The 19,334-nt window shown below is 44.0% G+C and overlaps 1 protein-coding gene and 1 non-coding gene across 2 annotated transcripts in view; one reads left to right on the top strand and one right to left on the bottom strand.

Annotated features, from left to right (window-relative positions):
• Positions 1–18,973, bottom strand: part of C1H10orf143 (chromosome 1 C10orf143 homolog) — a 46,402-nt gene extending 27,429 nt beyond the window's left edge. The window contains exon 1 of the mRNA XM_045138018.1: positions 18,849–18,973. Within this exon, the coding sequence (XP_044993953.1) occupies positions 18,849–18,917 (69 nt within the window). The 5' untranslated portion in view covers positions 18,918–18,973. The remainder of the gene's footprint in view (positions 1–18,848) is intronic.
• LOC123458121 lies at positions 7,931–8,037 on the top strand. Its single transcript, XR_006635420.1, has one exon. It is a non-coding gene; the product is annotated as a U6 spliceosomal RNA (small nuclear RNA).
• Positions 18,974–19,334: the final 361 nt, after the last annotated feature.

Genomic DNA, 19,334 nt, shown 5'->3' with positions numbered 1-19,334 from the left:
CCCTGAGACTCCATAGTGAATTCCAGGTCAGCTTGGGCTAGAGTGAGGCCCTACCTCAAAAAACTAAAAAAACTAATAATAAGATAAGATGCCAATGATGCTAAAATCAACCGGCTATGGTTCAAGGAGACACTGGAACTATGGCCAGTCTCAAAGTTTCCTCCCAAGACTTTGTGATAAAACCCAGGGACAAGGCTGGTGTCACTTATGAGACCAGTGGCACCACACACCTGACACATGGAGAAGACACAGCATCACTTCTGTGGTGCTCATGTCAACAACACATTTACCTTATTCAAATCATGAAAAACACTGAACAACAAAATATTTAGCCGATGCTCATTTCGAGTACAAGTCCTGGAAAACAGAATGCAGTGCGGAAGCCTGGGTGAGACCCTGTGGCACAAAAGGATGCTGGTGGGAAAGTGGAACAAGGTGCAGTTTAGTAAACAGCAGTGCATGATGCTGGGTCCAGGCCTGCTGTGGTTACTTTATTTATTTTTGAAATATTTTACTTATTTATTTGTTTATTTATTTATTTGCAAGGAGAGAGAGGGAGCAAGATAGAATGGGAAAACCCAGGCCTCCTGTAACTGCAAATGAACTCCAAATCCATGTGCTACTTTGTGCATCTGGCTTTACAGGGATACTTGAGAATTGGAGTACAGAGAGTACAAGAGTACAGGCTTTGCAAGCAAGTACCTTAACAACTGAGCCATCGCTCCAGCCTAAATTCATTACTTTAAAACTACTTCAAACCAGGCGTGGTGGCACATGCCTTTAATCCCAGCACTCAGGAGGCAAAGGTAGGAGGATTGTTGTAAGTCTGAGGCCACCTTGAGACTACATAATGAATTCTAGGTCAGCCTAGGCTAGAGTGAGACACTACCCTTAACCCACCCCCCCAAAACACCAAACAAACAAAAAACCTATTTGCAGCAACAATACACATACCCACTGCAATTAAATAAATAAAATTTTTAAAAAATAAACAGGGCTGGAGGGATGGCTTGGTGGTTAATGTGCTTAACTGCAAAGCCAAAGGACCCAGGTTCGATCCCCCCAGGACCACGTTAGCCAGATGCACAAGGGGGCACATGCATCTGAAGTTCCTTTGAAGTGGCTTTAAGCCCTGGCGCACCCATCTTCTCTCTCTCTCTCTCTCTCTCTCTCTCCCTCTTTCTCTGTCAAATAAATAAATAAATAAAGGTTTTATGGGGGATTTCAGGTTTGCATGTTTGACAAGAGCTCACCAAGTAGCCAAGGCCAGCCCTAAACAATGACCTTCCTGAGTCCTGGGATTACATGTGTGTCACCAGGTCTAGCCACACAGAAAGGTTCCTAGTGAAAACCACTCCCCACATCTCCTACAGTGTGCATACCATGCTTGTAGAAATACAGTAAGCCAAACTGCCTTCTTAGGACCTCAACCTATTAATCTGAATTTTTCCTTCTGAGCAATCCAAAATAAAGACAGCCTTTTTATGGGCCACAACCTCCCTCCCAGAGGGTCCAAGGCTCCTGGGCACCTCCAAGGGTTATTCTCTCCAACCATCTCTGGCCTCTCTCCTATCTTGTCTCCTAGACTCTTCCCACCCTCGGCACCCTTCTCCAGAGTGACTCTAGATCACCCATGTTCCACTAAACCCAACAAAATACTTTCAGTGCCATACAACCAGAACACAATCTATTTTGGTATGACTTGGCCTCCATTCTACAGAAGACACCTGCCATAACTCACATGTCACATCACAAGGTGGGTCCAGGCCAAGCTCACCTCCTTGTGGCACTCTCCACTTACACGTTAATCAACTCTCTACTTGTGGGTCTAATTAAGTTGTCAACTTAGCTGTAGGCTTTCTGAAATATACACATTAAATTTAATTTCCATATTGTATTCTAGCATAACAAAATATATTCAACCCATACTCTGCCATGTATCACAGTAAAATTAATTGTCTTCAGGACTTTTGCAAAAAAAAAAAAATGCATTCTTCCACATGCATCTTCCCATCGAGCTGACAGCCTGAGGACGAGGGCGAGCCTAACTCTGGTTCTTCCCTGCTCCGTCTTTACTCTGGAAAGGAAGAAGCATGTGGTAAAACTGGGTCACCATCAGCTTTCAGTCATCTGGCCAATGACAAAATGTGAATTAAACACTCGCCATGCAACCTATCACAAGTTTGCATCTTCCCCATTGGGAACTTGATCACTGGTAGTAGCAACTCCCCAGCTCTTCTCTCAGTAACTAGACTTACTGAAAAGGGAAGCTATGACTTAGGTAAATCTGACTGGAGTCTACCCAATATAAAGTGAATTCCAGGTGCTTAGATTTAAGTGCAGTTAAAAGTACATGAAGGTAAATAGTTTTGGTCATGGTGTGAGCCAATGACTGCCAGGTGGCTCAGATATATGGGAGTCAGGGTCCCTACACTCTGGGACAGAAGAAAAAGGAAGCTATACTCTGATACCAAGGTGGGCAGGATGCTCCTTTGGGGAATGAGGAGATTATGCACTTGGTCGCCCTCAGTCAGGGTGGATTACTCGTACTGTCTGCTATTTACTGAGGGCTAATCACATGTGATATTGATCTATGTGGCCAACAATCCAGTTATCAAAGAGCGCCTGGACCTAAGGAGACTGACCATGCCAGCAGCTGAACTCTTAGCGCCTTGAAGCAAATGTTCCCTCTCTTCTGCACCCTCCAGAGGGCTGGACTGGCCTTCACAAAGGCAGAGGAAGGTTCACCAGCAAATGGGAAAAAGACACTCGCACTATATTAACAAAATTAAAACCCCAGGTGTACACAAAGACCCCACTACCTAACAACTGAAGGACAGCCGAAGGGGAGCGTGGCTGACTGGAAGCCTGTTCATATGAGACAGGAATGAAAATATAAGCTGTGTGTCCTACTATCCCACGATGGGAAAAAGTTGGTGCAAACCCAAGGACCAGCTGCCCTCCCCTGAGGAGGTAGGGTCACCTCCTTGTTGACATGAACTTTTTCTCGTATCAGAAGTGATGAGCCCAAGTGAGCTTAATGTACGAGTGCCTGGGAGGCTGGTGGCTAAAGAGTTAACAACTTGCCTGCACTGGAATTCCCCACTGTGGTTTCCATGCTGGAGCAGGACACAGCATGGGCCACAGCAGAGAGCTCCACGAGAGCAAACTGCAGCTCTTCTGTGCATGGGGCTCAGCCCACAGGAGGCACCTCCCAAAGTCCCCTTCACTGTGGTCTAGGGGAGTGGCGAGAACCAAGAACCATGTGCGCAGCCTCTTGGACTCTTCAACAGAAGCACTGCACACACTCTTCACTCAGCAGAGAAGTTCTTAAAAGCAAACACTCTGGACTAAGCACACATATGTATGTGTTAACATGAGCTGGAGGTCTTAAGTATGTACACTGGAGATTAGAAAACCAGCATAATTTGTTAGACGTCAGTAATGTAAGTGATGCTAAGTCCACAATAAATGTTTTATGTAAAAGTAGACATAAAATGAAAATAATCTAACCTTCCAGGCATGGTGGGTGTAACTGCAATCCCAGCCCTCGGGAGGCTAAGGCAGAATGACAGAAAGTGCACGGCCAGTCTGAGCTACAAAGCCAGAATGTATTCTCAAAACATAAATAGACAGGGGCAGAAGGGGTTGGTTCATTCAGTACAGTGCTTGCTATGAAAGCATGAAGGCCTGAGCACCCCCAGCGCTGAAGTAAAGGCCAGGTATGGCAATGCCTGCCTGGAACTCCAGCTCCAAGGAGGGAGAAGATCCCTGGAGCCTGCTGGCCAGCATCTACCTACATGGATGAGCTCAGGGCTTGGTGAGGGATGCTGTCTCAGAAAAAAGTATGAGGCGGACAGTGACTAAGGAAGACTCTCCATGCCAACCTCTGTCCTTGATATGCATGTGCACCCCCACACACGCACGCCAAACAAAAATCTAAAAGAAATAAAGGACGGGCTGGGGGATGGCTTAGTGGTTAAGGCATTTGCCTGCAAAGCCAAAGGCCCCAGTTTCAATTTCCCAGGACCACATTAGCCAGATGCAAAAGGTGGCACATGAGTCTGGAGTTGGTTTGCAGTGGCTAGAGGCCTTGGTGTGCCCATTCTCCCGCTCTCTCTCTCTCCCTCCCTCCTTCTTTTTGTCAAGTAAATAAATAAAAATTAAAAATTTTAAAAAAGAACAGCCTAAACCTTCATTTTGAAAGTACTCAGAATTTTCTTGACTATCAGCCTCGATCTAGATGATCATTTGTTCTATGCACACAGCACTGGCACATCCCGTTAGGGGAAGCAGTGTGCTGAGTGAGGTCACTTTATTAGCTGCCATGAGAGGCGTTTACTCCTGCTGCAGGTGGTCATGTGGGCGACCAATGGTTTGAATATAAAACAGGAAATGCAGACGATCAAGATGAATAAGGCCCTGCAGACAGCCATTTGAGCAGAAAGGAGGTTTCCATCAAGCCAACTCCTTCCTGGTGACATTTTCATTTAGACAATGACCTTGCACTGTTGGAAGGTTTGCTTTTGATAGCACTTGGAAACTGGCACAATGTCAAGCAAGTAAAGAGCAGAAGCAGAGCCTCACACTTGGCTCTTATGCTACAATAGCCTACTTGTCCTTCTCCAAATGAATCTCCCATCTTGAAGTTGCAGCTTGATTCACCACAGCATTTTTTCAAAGGCTCTGCCTGAGAAGACAGGATCTTTCAGTCTACATCCTTGACTTAAAAAGATAGGGTGAGCTGGATGTGGTGATACAAGCACTCGGGAAGCAGAGGTAGGTGGATTGTTTTGAGTTCAAAGCTACCCTGAGACTATGTATTCCAGGTCAGCCTGGGCTGGAGGTGAGACCCTACCTCAAAAAAAAAAAAAAAAAAAAAAAGAAAGAAAGAAAGATGAACTAAGGACCTTATATAACCTCATATACAGAAAATAAGTCTAAGGGGATCAGACAGCAAACATAAGAACTAGCAGTAGGGGCTGGGTGGATGGCTCAGTGGTTAAAGGTGCTTGCCTGCAAAGTCTAACGGGCAGGGTTCAATTCTGCAGTACCCACGTGAAGTCTGATGCATAAAGCAGGGCATGAGTCAGGAGTCCATCTGCAGTGGCAATAGACCCTCACATGCTCATACACCCTCCATCTCTGTCTGTCTCACTTCCTCAAGTGAATAAATACATTAATGCATTTTAAAAATAATAACTAGGGCTGGAGAAATGGCTTATTGGTTAGGGCACTTATCTGCAAAGCCAAAGGATACACGTTTTGTTTCCCCAGTACCCATGTAAAGCCAGATGCACAAGGTGGCACATGCAACTGGAGTTCTTTTGCAGCAGCTGGAGATCTTGGTGTGTCCATTCTCTCTCTCTCAAATGAATAAATAAAAATATTTTTACAAAAGAACTAGCAGTGAGCCGGGTGTGGTGGCGCATGCCTTTAACCCCAGCACTCGGGAGGCAGAAGTAGGAGGATTGCCATGAGTTCAAGGACACCCTGAGATGACAAGAGTTAATTCCAGGTCAGCCTGGACCAGAGTGAGACCCTACCTCGAAAAACCAAAAAAAAAAAAAAAAAAAAAAAAAAAAGAACTAGCAGTAGAGCCAGGCTGGTAGTATACACCTATAATCCCAGAAATGAGGAGGCTGGGGCAGAAAGGCCCCAAGTTCAAGGTCAGCCTTAATCAAAAAATATCAGGAAAACTACAAGTATAAAATTTTTAGAGAACACAGAAAAAAAGATTTTTGAGACATCTGAGGTGAAGCTTTCTCAGAGAGAATACACATAGTCTGTAAAAGAAACATATTGAAAAATTCCATTTTGTAAATGTTCAAAATTTCTAGTTGGCCACATTTGATGATATACTTGGAGACTGACAAAACCAGCCTATGTTACACAGGAGACCCTGTCTAGGAAAAACAAAAATACCTGAACTTCAAACCATTAAAAACTGAAAAGCTGGGCTGGAGAGATGGCTTAGTAGTTAAGGCACTTGCCTGAAAAGCCAAAGGATCCAGGTTTGATGCCCCAGGACCCATGTAAGCCAGATGCACAAGGTGGCACATGCTTCTGGAGTGTTTGCAGTAGCTTGAGGTCCTGGTATACTCATTCTCTTTCTCAATCTCTCATAAATAAAAATATTAAAAATATCTTTAATAAACTCCAACTCTTCTTTAAAAAAACTTAACAGCTAAGCCACATTCCAGTGCCAACACTCACCTATCATACAGATGATAAAGCGCTTTGAATGTAGGAGACAGAACACCAGTTTAAAAGGTGAGTCAGGCATGGTGGCGTACACCTTTAATCCCAGCACTTGGGAGGCAGAGGTACGGGATCACAGTGAGTTCAAGGCCACCCTGAGACTAAATAGTGAATTCCAGGTTAGCCTGGACTAGAGTGAAACCCTACCTCGAAAAACCAAACAAAATAAAAAGGTGAATGAACAGTGCTCTCTATAGTGATGGCACATGATGAGCCACCAAGTACAAGGGATGTCAACATCACTAGTCAGTAGAAAATGCCAATCAAAAATACAACACAAGCCGGGCGTGGTGGCACATGCCTTTAATCCCAGCACTCGGAGGGCAGAGGTAGGAGGATTGCCGTGAGTTCAAGACCACCCTGAGATTCCATAGTGAATTCCAGGTCAGCCTGGGCTAGAGTGAGACCCTACCTCGAAAAACCAAAAAAAAAAAAAAAAAAATACAACACAGCCAAGTGTGGTGGCAACATGCCTTTAATCCCAGCACTCAGAAGGCAGGGATAAAAGGATTGCTATGAGCGTGAGGTCAGCCTGAGACTACATAGTGAATTCCAGGTCAACCTGGGCTACAGCGAGTTATGAGTGTGAGACCAGCCTGAGACCACATAGTGAATGGGCTACAGTGAGACCCTACCTCAAACCCCTCCCCCCTGCCATTCCCCCCCCAAAAAGCAACACAATGCTGCTTCTTACCACTGAAGTGTAACAAAAGACAGACAGGGCTGGGATGTGTTCAATGGCAAAGGACCTGACTAGCATTCAGACACTGGGTTGATCCCTAGCACTTGGGGAGGGGGTGGTGGGAGGCAGACAATAATAAGTGCTGACAAGGAGGTGGGGAACTTGGAACCCTCATGTGCTGCTTGTGGGATGGAAAATACTGAATTCCCATATAACTGTGGAATTCCTCCAGGCATTTACCTAGGAGGAGTTAAAAGGCATATTCAGGCACAGATTTGTACCTTCATGGCAACACTGCTTATAAAATCCAAGAGCAAATAACTCGTGTCTATCAAATAATAGAGAGAAATACATGATTCCACTTATCAGTGAATGGGTCCAGCCAGAGACAGAGAAGAGTCTGGGAGCCAAATTGAGGGTGAGAAGAGAGAGCAACTGATCAAGAATACCAGGTTTCTTGGGAGGGGAAATGAAAATGTTCCAGAATTACACTGGTAATGGTTACATAAGAGCCACGGATTAAAAACTGACAAAAATAAATAAATAGGGCTGGAAGTATGGCTTAGCAGTTAAGGCATTTGCCTGCAAAGCCAAAGGACCCAGGTTCAATTCCCCAGGACCCATGTTAGCCAGATACACAAGGGGTGCACATGTCTGGAGTTCATATGCAGTGGCTAGAGGCCCTGGCACACCCATTTTCTCTCTATCCCTCCCTCCCTCTTTCTCTGTCAAATAAATAAGTAATATTTTTTAAAAAGAATAAACTAATAAATTAGAGTTAAAGAGATGGATTCACAATTTAGGCACTAGCTTGCAGCCTAAAGGCCAGGGCTCAATTATCCAGGACCCACATAAAGCCAGATGTACAAGGTAGCACATGCACCTGGAATTCCTTTGCAGTGGCAAGAAGCCCTACCATACACTCTCGTCGCCCCCCCCCCCACCGCTTGCAAATAAATAAAATAAATTTATCAAAAAAAAAAAAAAGTGCTCACTTCGGCAGCACATATACTAAAATTGGAACATTACAGAGAAGATTAGCATGGCCCCTGCTCAAGGATGACACGCAAATTCGTGAAGCGTTCCATATTTTTTGCTATCTATTTCCAATCAGTGTTGCCTGCAAAGACTTTTTTTTTCCTGTGTTGTACCAACTTTTATGGTTGTGTTGCCATTTAAATTTAAAAAAAAAAAATATTAAAGTAATTCCCGACAAAAAAAAAAAAAAAAACCTAAAAGTGCTGGGCATGGTGGTGCATGCCTTTAATTCCAGCACTCGGAAGGCAGAGGTAGATGAATCGCCTTGAGTCTGAGGCCCCTCTGAGACTACACAGTGACACAGTGAATTCCTGGTCAGCCTTGGCTAGAGTGAGACCCTACCTTGAAACCCCCCCCCAAAAAAAACTAAAATCACTAAACTATGTACTTTAAGAGAGTGAACTTGCTGGTGTGTAAATTAAGCTATTTTTAAAAGTGAACATAAGATTTAGACAGCTTACCAAAAGGTTTGAGTCATCAGTAAACAAGTAAGGGAACTGCAGGTTAAAACTGCAGGGAGATGCATTCACAGCTACTAGAATAACTGAACCAAAGAGGAGATGAAAATGTGGACAAATGAGCCTTCAGACACTACTGGTGAGGATGCAAGATGGTGCAATCACTTTAGGAAAGTTTGGTAGTATTTTAGAAAATTGAAACTAAATTTATCATAAAAACCAAAGTCTGTCTTAAGAGATAAGAAAACACATGCCCACACAGTAAGTTATATGTGAATTTTCAGGACTTTTCATGGTAACCAGAAAAGAAAAACAGTCCTAATATATACCAATTGATGAACAGATAAACTAAGTGTGGTATATCTATAGGATGGAATATTTAGCCATAAAATATCACATCACTGAGATACATTTAATCATGGTGAAATTCAGTGAAAGAAGCCATTTGCAAAAGACTACACACTGCATGTTCCAGACAGAAAGTGGACTAGTGGGTATCTGGAGCTGGGGTAGGAACTGAAACTTTAATGGCCACTGAGACCTCTCTGAGCTAATAGGAATGCTTTAAACCTGGGTAGTAACAGTTGCACAGGGCGAAGTTTACTAAACTCGTTTGTACACTTTAAGAAACTAACCGTAAAAGACAGCCCCCTTCCCCTCCCAAGACAAGGCTGTGCTAAAGAGGCCCAAACTGAATTTAAACTGATAAACAGCCTGCCTCTGCCTCCTAAACTCTGGGACTACAAGTATGTGCCACGACAGTCATGCTCTGGATACCTGTGAGACATCTAAAGACGTGGGCTACAGCCAGTCATGAAGCCTGATCACAACAGGGTGAATTTTATTTATTTGAGAAAGCCAGTGTGTGAGAGAGAAAATGAGTAGGTATGAGCATAGCCTCTTGCCATTGCAAAGGAACTCCAGACACATGTGCCACTTTGTGCATCTGACTTTATGTGGGTATGGGAAATTGAACCTGTGCCAGCAGGCTTGCAACCAAGAGACTTTAATGTCTGGGCCATTTCCCCAACCCAGTTGTTTTGAGACAGGATGGCTGAAACTCATAATGCAGCCTGGCTGGCCTCAAACTCAAGGTTATCCTCCTACGTCAGCCCACCAAGTACTGGGATTACAGTAGTCAGCACCATGCCCACTTCATTTTTTTCATTAGTCTTAATTGTACAAAGTATTGGATTTCATCATGATGCTGAATTATAATTTTTCCTAAATAAACAATGCTTTGAAAGACACGAGCAACTGCACACATCATGTGACCCTTTCTTCACTTCTCAGATAAACATACGTGCACCCTCACAAGTCAAGCAAACAACTATTACTTCCAGAACACCCACTATGTGCCTCTCTTGGTGCTGGGCACCAGATAATCAAAGAAGTCAGGTCCCAGTTCTTCCAGCGTGTCTGCTGCCACATACAAGAGGTTCCCTCCCCAGGCTAGGAAAGCCACCTTCCATCAGGCCCTAGCCTCAGTTCAGTTCTTCCCTTTCATCGGACCCAAACTGGAAAGGACCTAGGCTATGAGGCTGTCAGGCATCTGATTAGGTTTATAACCAAAGATGAATTACTGGTCAATTTCTTCCCTCAAGGAGGATGGCTAAACTTAACTAAACTGGAGAGATGACTCAGAGCTTGGGTGCACATCCTTCAAAAGCATAAGGGAGCCCAGCGTGGTGGCGCACACCTTTAATACCAGCACTCAGAAGGCAGAGGTAGAAGGATCACCATGAGTTCAAGACCACCCTGAGACTACAGAGTGAATTTTAGGTCAGCCTGAGCTAGAGTGAAACCCTATCTTAAAAAAACAAACAAAAACAAAAATAAATAAATAAATAAAAGGATGGAGGGTCCAGTTAAGATGGTGGTGTAGGTACCACGCCAAAGCAGTCTCAGGGGGACCGAAAAACTCAGCAAAATACACACTTTTACTAAAAAGTGAGGTGTATAGGAAATCGAAACAGCAGTGGAGAAGCAGAAGAGATCCAGAGCCCTCACAGGCCAGCAAAAGCGGCTCTGGCAGGTCCGCCGACGTGCCAGCAGCAGCGCACCAGAAAGCTGCCAGGCTCAGCTCCAGCCGCAGGAAAAGCCAGGCGATGGGAGCTTCCACTCACACTGGCGCTCTCCGCAACTCAAGAAATGTAAAGGGAGAGCAGCAGTGAGCAACAGAGGAGCAGATGACAAGGTAGAAGAACACGTGGAACAGCGAGAGAACCAGAGCAGCTGCGGCTCCCTCCCCTCCCCCACCACCTGTACCCAGCTCCAGCGAACAGAGCAGCGGTCCCGGGACCCAGCCACACCAACTTGAACTGACAGTGGGACCCAAGCAAGAGCAGAGTCTGGCAGCAACATCAGTGGCTCCGGCACCAGCAGCGGCAGATCCAGTAGTGGCAGCAGCAGCAGATCCAGCAGCAGCAGCTTCAGAGGCAGCAGTTGCAGATCCAGAAGCAGCAGTGGAGGATCCAGGACAGCAGCTAAAGCAGCAGCAGCAGTAGTGCACCCAGCAGAGGCGACAGACCCGGCAGTGGCAGCTTTAGCAGCAGCAGCAGCAGCAGCAGCAGTGACAGACCCAGCAGCGGCAGCTTTAGCAGCGGTGGTGACAAATCCAGCAGCAGCAGCTTCAGGAGCAGCAGTGGCGGTTCCAGCAGCAGGGGTGCCAAACTGTAGGGCCACAGTTGCCAGGCTCGGTTTGACCCGCAGGAAAAGACAGTGCCCAGCTCCAGAAATCAGAACAGCAGCCCAACGACCCAGCCAGCAACTTGACTGAGACCAAAATCATCCAAAAAGGTAACTGGGATTGACCAGGGAAGGGTCTCACTTGGTCACAAGCTGACTTGGATCCCTCAACAGACCAGAAATCTTAACCTCTCTGTTGATAAAGGGTCTGGTTGTTATAACTTCTCTTGCATAAATATTCGGTGCTGTTTTTGATTGAATGTGTACAGTGTTTAGTTAAATTTTAGAATCTACCTGTATTTTATTCCAGTCAGCCTATTTGAATACTCCCATAGCAGGGAAACTCGACCCCTAGGAACACCTTTGTAGATACTCTGAGAGTCTTAAGAGCCACACCTAACACCTTGAGCTCCTACCCTGAAGATATATAACATCAAATCAACTGATACAGGTAAGAACACCCAGCTAGCTAGGCAATCCAAGCATTAACTTAATCCAAGATGCAAAAATATATACATTATAACACAAGAAACACTAAAAAGCAAGACAATATAAATCCACCTAAAAGGATTAATGCATCAGAAATGACATCCAGTGAGAACAAGTTAGAGGAAATGCCTGAGTAAGATTTCAAAAGAATGATTGTAAACATGTTCAAAGAAGTCAAAGAACAAATCAAAGGAATCAAAGAGGAAATCAAAGGAATCAAAGAGGAAATCAAAGAAGATGCAGGACACCAATTTAATGAAATAAAAAAAGGCAATACAAGACATAAATAAGGAAATAGAAATAATAAAGAAAAACCAGTCAGAATTACTAGCAATGAATCACACAGTTAATGAAATAAAAAACTCTGTAGAAAATCTCACCAGTAGAATGGGTGAAGGAGAGGACAGAATATCTAAGCTAGAAGACCAGGTGGCAGATCTAACACAGTCCAACAAAGAGAAAGACAAACTTGTAGAAAAGTATGAGTGGGAATTTCAAGACATTTGGGACACTATGAAAAGATCAAATATAAGAATTCAGGGCATAGTAGAAGGAGAAGAATTCCACTCCAAAGGCATAGTAAACGTCTTCAACAAAATCATGGAAGAAAACTTCCCCCAAATTGGGAAAGAGGTGCCAATACAGATACAGGAAGCCTTTAGAACCCCAGCCAGACAAAGCCTGGAAAGAACCTCTCCTCCTCATATTATAATCAAACTACCAAACACACAAACCAAGGAAAAAATATTGAAAGCAGTTAGAGAGAAAAATCAAGTTACCTACAAAGGCAAGCCCATCAGGACTACAGCAGATTACTCAACACAAACTTTTAAAGCCAGAAGGGCTTAGAGTGATGTATTCCAAGTTCTGAAAGATAACAACTGTCAACCAAGGTTACTTTAACCTGCAAAGCTATCCATTCAAATAGATGGAAAAATAAGGACATTCCATGACAAAAGCAGGTTAAAGGAGTATTTGAAGACAAAACCAGCTCTACAGAAAATACTTGATAGGATCCTCCATGCTGAAGAAGAGGGAAAACACACATATAAGGAACCTGGAAACAAACAAGCAATACTCAACTACTAGTTAACAAAAGAAAGAAAAGGTAGAACTGGAACTATAAAAAAAAAAGGCAAACATAAATAAATACCTTTCAATAATATCTCTTAATATCAACGTCCTCAATGCCCCAACCAAAAGACATAGGTTTGCAGACTGGGTTAAAAAGCAGGATCCTACAATTTGTTGTCTCCAAGAAACTCACTTTTCTACAAAGGATAGACATTATCTTAGGGTGAAAGGATGGAAAATGGTGTTTCAAGCAAATGGGCCAAGAAAACAAGCAGGGGTTGCTATCCTAATATCTGACAAGGAAGACTTCAGTCCAACGTTGTTCAAGAAAGATAAGGAAGGTCATTTTATATTGATTAAGGGCACACTCCAACAGGAGGACATTACAATCCTAAACATATATGCACCTAACATAGGGGCTTCCAACTTCATCAAATAAACACTATTAGAACTAAGGTCACAGATAACACCAAACACAGTAGTGGTGGGTGACTTTAACACCCCACTCTCATCAATTGACAGGTTATCCTGGGAAAAAATAAACAGAGGCATCTGGAGTAAATGAGGTCATAGAAGGAATGAACCTAACAGATATATACAGGACATTCCATCCAAATGCTGCAGAATATACATTCTTTTCAGCAGCACATGGAACATTCTCTAAAACAGACCATATATTAGGACACAAAGCAAATCTTAACAAATTCAGGAAAACTGAAATAATTCCTTGCATTCTATCTGACCACAATGGAATTAAACTACAAATCAGTAGCAAGAAAGGCTATAGAGCATACACAAAATCATGGAAACTAAACAATACACTACTAAATGATGAATGGGTCAATGAAGAAATCAAAAAGGAAATCAAAAAATTTATAGAGTCAAATGATAATGAGAACACAACATACCAAAATCTCTGGAACACAATGAAGGCAGTTCTAAGAGGTAAACTTATAGCCTTAAGTGCCTATATTAAGAAATTAGAAAGGTCGCAAGTAAACGACCTAATGCTTCACCTTAAAGCCTTGGAAAAAGAAGAACAAGGCAAACCAAAAATCAGTAGATGGGAAGAAATAATAAAGATTAGGGCAGAAGTTAATGAAATAGAAACAAACAAACAAAAAAAAAATCCAAAGAATTAATGAAACAAAGAGTTGGTTCTTTGAAAGGATAAACAAGATTGATAAACCCTTAGCAAATCTGACCAAAAGAAAGAGAGAAGAGACACTAATTAATAAAATCAGAGATGAACAAGGTAACATCACAACAGATTCCAGAGATATACTATAAAAGCATATACTCCACATAGTATGAAAATCTGAAAGAAATGAATGATTTCCTTGATTTATATGACCTACCTACATTAAATCAAAATGAGATTGATCACTTACATAGACCTATAACAAACATGGAGATCCAAACAGTTATCAATAATCTCCCAACTAAAAAAAGCCCAGGCCCAGATGGATTCACTGCTGAATTTTACCAGACCTTTAAGAGCTAACACTATTGGTTCTTAAGCTTTTCCAGGAAATAGAAAAAGAAGGAATTCTACCAAACTCCTTCTTTGACGCCAGCATCACCCTGATACCAAGACCAGGCAAAGATAGAACAGTAAAAGAAAATTACAGATCTATCTCCCTCATGAACATAGATGCAAAATGTCTCAACAAAATATTGGCAAACAGAATACAAGAGTATATCAAAAAGATCATTCACCCTGACCAAGTAGGCTTTATCCCAGAGATGCAGGGATCGTTCAATATAAGCAAATCTATAAATGTAATACATTATATAAATGAGTTGAAGGACAAAAATGACATGATCATCTCATTAGAAACAGAGAAAGCACTTGACAAAATCCAACATCCCTTCATGATAAAAGTCCTACAGAGACTGGGAATAGAAGGAACATATCTCAATATAATAAAAGCTATTTATGACAAGCCTACAGCCAACATATTACTAAATGGGGAAAAACTGGAAGCTTTTCCACTAAAATCAGGAACAAGACAAGGGTGTCCACTGTCCCCACTTTTACTTAATATAGTTTTGGAAGTCTTAGCCATAGCAATAAGGCAAGAGACACACATAAAAGGGATACAAATTGGAAAGGAAGAGATCAAGTTATCACTATTTGCAGATAACATGATTCTATACATAAAGGACCCTAAAGACTCTACTAGCAAACTGTTAGAGCTGATAAAAACTTACAGCCATGTAGCAGGATACAAAATAAATACACAGAATTCAGTAGCTTTCGTATATGCTAACAACAAACACACGGAGGATGAAATCAGAGAATCACTCCCATTCACAATTGCATCAAAAAAATAAAGTACCTTGGAATAAACCTAACCAAGGAAGTAAAGAACCTCTACAATGAGAACTTTAAAACACTCAAGCGAGAAATTGCAGAAGACACTAGAAAGTGGAGAAGCATCCCTTGTTCCTGGATGGGAAGAATCAATATTGTGAAAATGGCAATCTTACCAAAAGCAATCTATACATTTAATGCAATCCCTATCAAAACTTCAAAGGCATTCTTCATGTAAATAGAAAAAACAATTCAAAAATTCATTTGGAATCACAAAAAAAACTCAAATATCTAAACTACTGAGCAACAAAAATAAGGCTGATGGTATCACCATATCTGATTTTAACCTATACTACAGAGCCATAGTAACAAAAACAGTGTGGTACTGGCACAAAAACAGACATGTAGATCAGTGGAACAGAATAGAGGACCCAGATGTAAGCCCAGGTAGCTATAGCCATCTGATATTCGATAAAAATGCCAAAAATACTCATTGGAGAAAAGACAGCCTCTCCAGCAAATGGTGTTGGGAAAACTGGATATATATCTGTAGAAGGATGAAAATAGATTATTCTCTCTCTCCATGCACAAGAATTAAGTCCAAATGTATTAAAGACCTTAACATCAGACCTGAAACTCTGAAACTGCTAGAGGAAAAAGTAGGGGAAACCCTTCAACATACCGGTCTTGGCAAAGACTTTCTGAATACAACCCCAATTGCTCAGGCAATAAAACCACAGATTAATCACTGGGACCTCATGAAATTACAAAGATTTTGCACTGCAAAGGACACAGTGACAAAAGCAGAGAGGCAACCTACAGAATGGGAAGAAAATCTTCACTAGCTATATATCTGACAGAGGATTAACATCTAGGATATACAAAGAACTCAAAAAGTTAAATAATAAGGAATCAAACAAGCCAATCAAAAAATGGGCTATGGAGCTAAATAGAGCATTCTCAAAGGAAGAAATACAAATGGCATATAAGCATCTAAAAAACTGTGCTACATCACTAGTCATCAGGGAAATGCAGATTAAAACTACACTGAGATTCCATCTCACTCCTGTCAGATTGGCCACCATCATGAAAACAAATGATCATAAATGTTGGCGGGGATGTGGAAAAAGAGGAACCCTTCTACACTGCTGGTGGGAATGCAATCTGGTCCAGCCATTGTGGAAATCAGTGTGGAGGTTCCTAAAACAGCTAAAGATAGATCTACCATATGACCCAGCTATAGCACTCCTAGGCATATATCCAAAAAATCATCTCATTTCCTTAGACGTACATGCTCAACCATGTTTATTGCTGCTCAACTTATAATAGCTGGGAAATGGAACCAGCCTAGATGTCCCTCAACTGATGAGTGGATAATGAAGATGTGGCACATTTATACAATGGAGTTCTACTCAGTGGTAAAGAAATGTGAAGTTATGAAATTTGCAGAAAAATGGATGGATCGGGAAAGGATTATAGTAAGTGAGGTAACACAGGCCCAGAAAGCCAAGCGCCTCATGTTCTCCCTCATATGTGGATCCTAGCTACAGATGATTGGGCTTCTGCGTGAGAAGGAAAATACTTACTAGCAGAGGCTAGTAAGTTAAAAAGGAGATATAAAGGGAAGAGAAAGGAAGGGAGGAGGGTACTTAATAGGTTGGTATTGTATATATGTAAGTACAATGATTGAGATGGGGAGGTAATATGATGGAGAATGGAATTTCAAAGGGGAAAGTGGGGGGGGGAGGGAAGGTATTACCATGGGATATTTTTTTATAATCATGGAAAATATTAACAAAAGTTATAAAATAAATAAATAAAAGGATGAGGGTGTGAGGGGGCCTAAGACTGAAGTTCAAGTCTCCAGATCCTATATTAAATAGCGGGACGTGGCCATACACACCTGCAATCCCAGTCTTTCAGGGGAGCAGAGACCTGAATTTTGGAAAGCTCTGGTAACAGTACAAGGAGACTCAGCTCCAAAGAAGACCAGGTGGAAAGAGCCAGGGAGCAGGACACTGATATTCCACTCTGGCCAGCACAGGAGAGCACGTGGGGGCACATATATGTGCACACACCACTTACCACACTACACACACACACACACACACACACACACACACACACGGAAAGGCCCGGCTCTGTACTCACTGGGCTTTCCCTGGCCCTCCCTCAGGAGGCATGCTGCCTCTGCATTCAATGGAGAGCAGCAAACACACCACCATCACTTTCAGCTCCTCGGGTTGCCTGCACGGAGATGGAGTCATCAGTGCATTAAAGCGGTTTTGCTGGTCAACATTACTAGCTCTGCTGGGTAACTGTTGATTGTTTAGCAAAGGCAGGTCTCAAAGTTTATCCACAGAGAAGATGGATATAAAATATTCTCAGTCCTTATGTATATTTTATTTTACAAATTCGTAATTCCAAGAATGGGTGAAAATGGCAATTGGGATTTTATAGCTAAATCACTTCAAAGTTTGAACAACTGCATCAAAAAATATTCCAGACTGGGCTGGAGAGATGGCTTAGTGGTTAAGGTACGTGCCTGCAAAGCCTAAGGACCCATGTTCGATTCCCCAGATCTCACATATGACAGATGCATGAGTAAGGTCGAGCATTGTGCACAACGTGGTGGATGTGTCTGGAGTTCGATTGCAGTGGCTGGAGACCCTGCCTACCAATTCTCTTTCTCTCTCTCATAAAACAAACAAACAAAAAATGCCAGACTGAAGCTCAGTATCACCTGCCCTTTTAACAGGCTGGTTTGTCATCCCTAGACTGAAGGCCAGACCTGTTTCAGGGAGAAGGAAACGAAAGGAAAGGCAGGTCGGCTGGCCAGCACTCTGCCCAGCAGACTACTGTTGCCCTGCAGGACAGTCCACAGAGGGAGGCAACAAGCAGAGATGGGCCAAGACACTCGGCGCTGTCCAGGCATAGATACTTGACCACAACTGAGAATAGCAGTAGTTCAGAACTCCAGATGCACAACGTGACCCGTATGTCTGGAGTTTGGTTGAAATGGCATGAGGTCCTTGGGCACCCATTCATATTCTCTCTTTCTCTGAAAATAAATAAATTTATTTAATTTATTTATTTATAGGTCAAGATCAGGGCTGGAGAGAGGGCTCAGTAGTAAAGGGCATCTGTTTACAAGGCCTAATGGCTCAGGTTCAATTCTCCAGTACTCACATAAAGCAAAATGCACACAGTGGCCCATGCATAAGGGGTTCGTTTGCAGTGGCTGGAGGCCCTAGAGCTCCCATACCACCACTCCCCACCCCGCTTGAAAACAAATAAGTAATTTTTTAAAAGGGTTCAAGATCATCTTCAGCTACACAGCAAGTTGAAGGCTAGCCTGGGCTACATGATATCCTGTCTCAACAAAACAGCAAACGTTAGCTATGCTGGCTGCTGGTCTTGGCCAGGAACCATGACTTCAAGACTAGGGCAAGATACAAGCAAGCAGCAGCCGCCAGCGCGGTCAGTGCTTAAGCGGATACAGAAAACGACTCATGGGCTGCCTTCTGTCCCCCACCTTCGCCACGCATTGCCCAGTGGCTCCCCGCGGTTCCCGCCAGGGTACTCCACCCGCGCACGCGCGCCTGAGCTCTTACGACGCGCCCCAGGACAAGTTCAGGGTCCGGGGAGACCTGGAAGGAGCGGCGCGCGGTTCCCGTTGCCTGCGCAGGCGCGCCTGGAGGGGCGTGGCACTGCCCACGGCTCCGCCCACACGCCCCGCCCCGCCCGGCAGGTGCACTTGGGACCCAAGTCGGGCCCGCCTCACCCACAGCCGGCCGCTGCCCGAGCCGACGCTCGCGCCCCGCGCCGCGCCAGGACTCACCGCGTCGCCCGGGGCCGGCAGCTCCTCCTCCCTCCTCCGTCGCCATCCGCACAGCACCAGGCCGTCCATGCGGACTGAGGAGAGAGCACTTCGGCCGCTGAGGCCCACCACGGCCGGGCCGCCCGCCCCGGCCACGCCCCTCACCCTCGTGATGGGAGGAACCAATGAGACGACGACGAGGGCGGGCCGCGGGAGAGGCGCCAGTCTGCCGGCGAGGGCGGCAGGCAGGAGTAGTGGCGGCCGGAGTCATCTCGGGGCGGGGCAGCGTGGGAGGTGGCCGCGTCTAGAGGAGGAGCGGGTTCGTCTCGTCCCGCTTCGCGGTCTCTGCCGTGGGGTCCCGAGGATCCCACAGGACTCCTAGGCTTCGGCGGCCCCGCCCTCCCTTTGCGGCGGGAGCGCCCACCCCTTGTCTCTTGTAATTGGTCGTTGAGTCCCTGGTGGTTTGATGGATGGCGCGGTGGGCCAATCATCACAGCCGAGGCTGCG

This window comes from Jaculus jaculus, chromosome 1 (assembly GCF_020740685.1).
Source record: "Jaculus jaculus isolate mJacJac1 chromosome 1, mJacJac1.mat.Y.cur, whole genome shotgun sequence".
Taxonomy (NCBI): Eukaryota; Metazoa; Chordata; class Mammalia; order Rodentia; family Dipodidae; genus Jaculus; species Jaculus jaculus.
The sequence above is the reverse complement of the archived record's forward strand: the minus strand, read 5'-3'. Positions and strand labels throughout refer to the sequence as shown.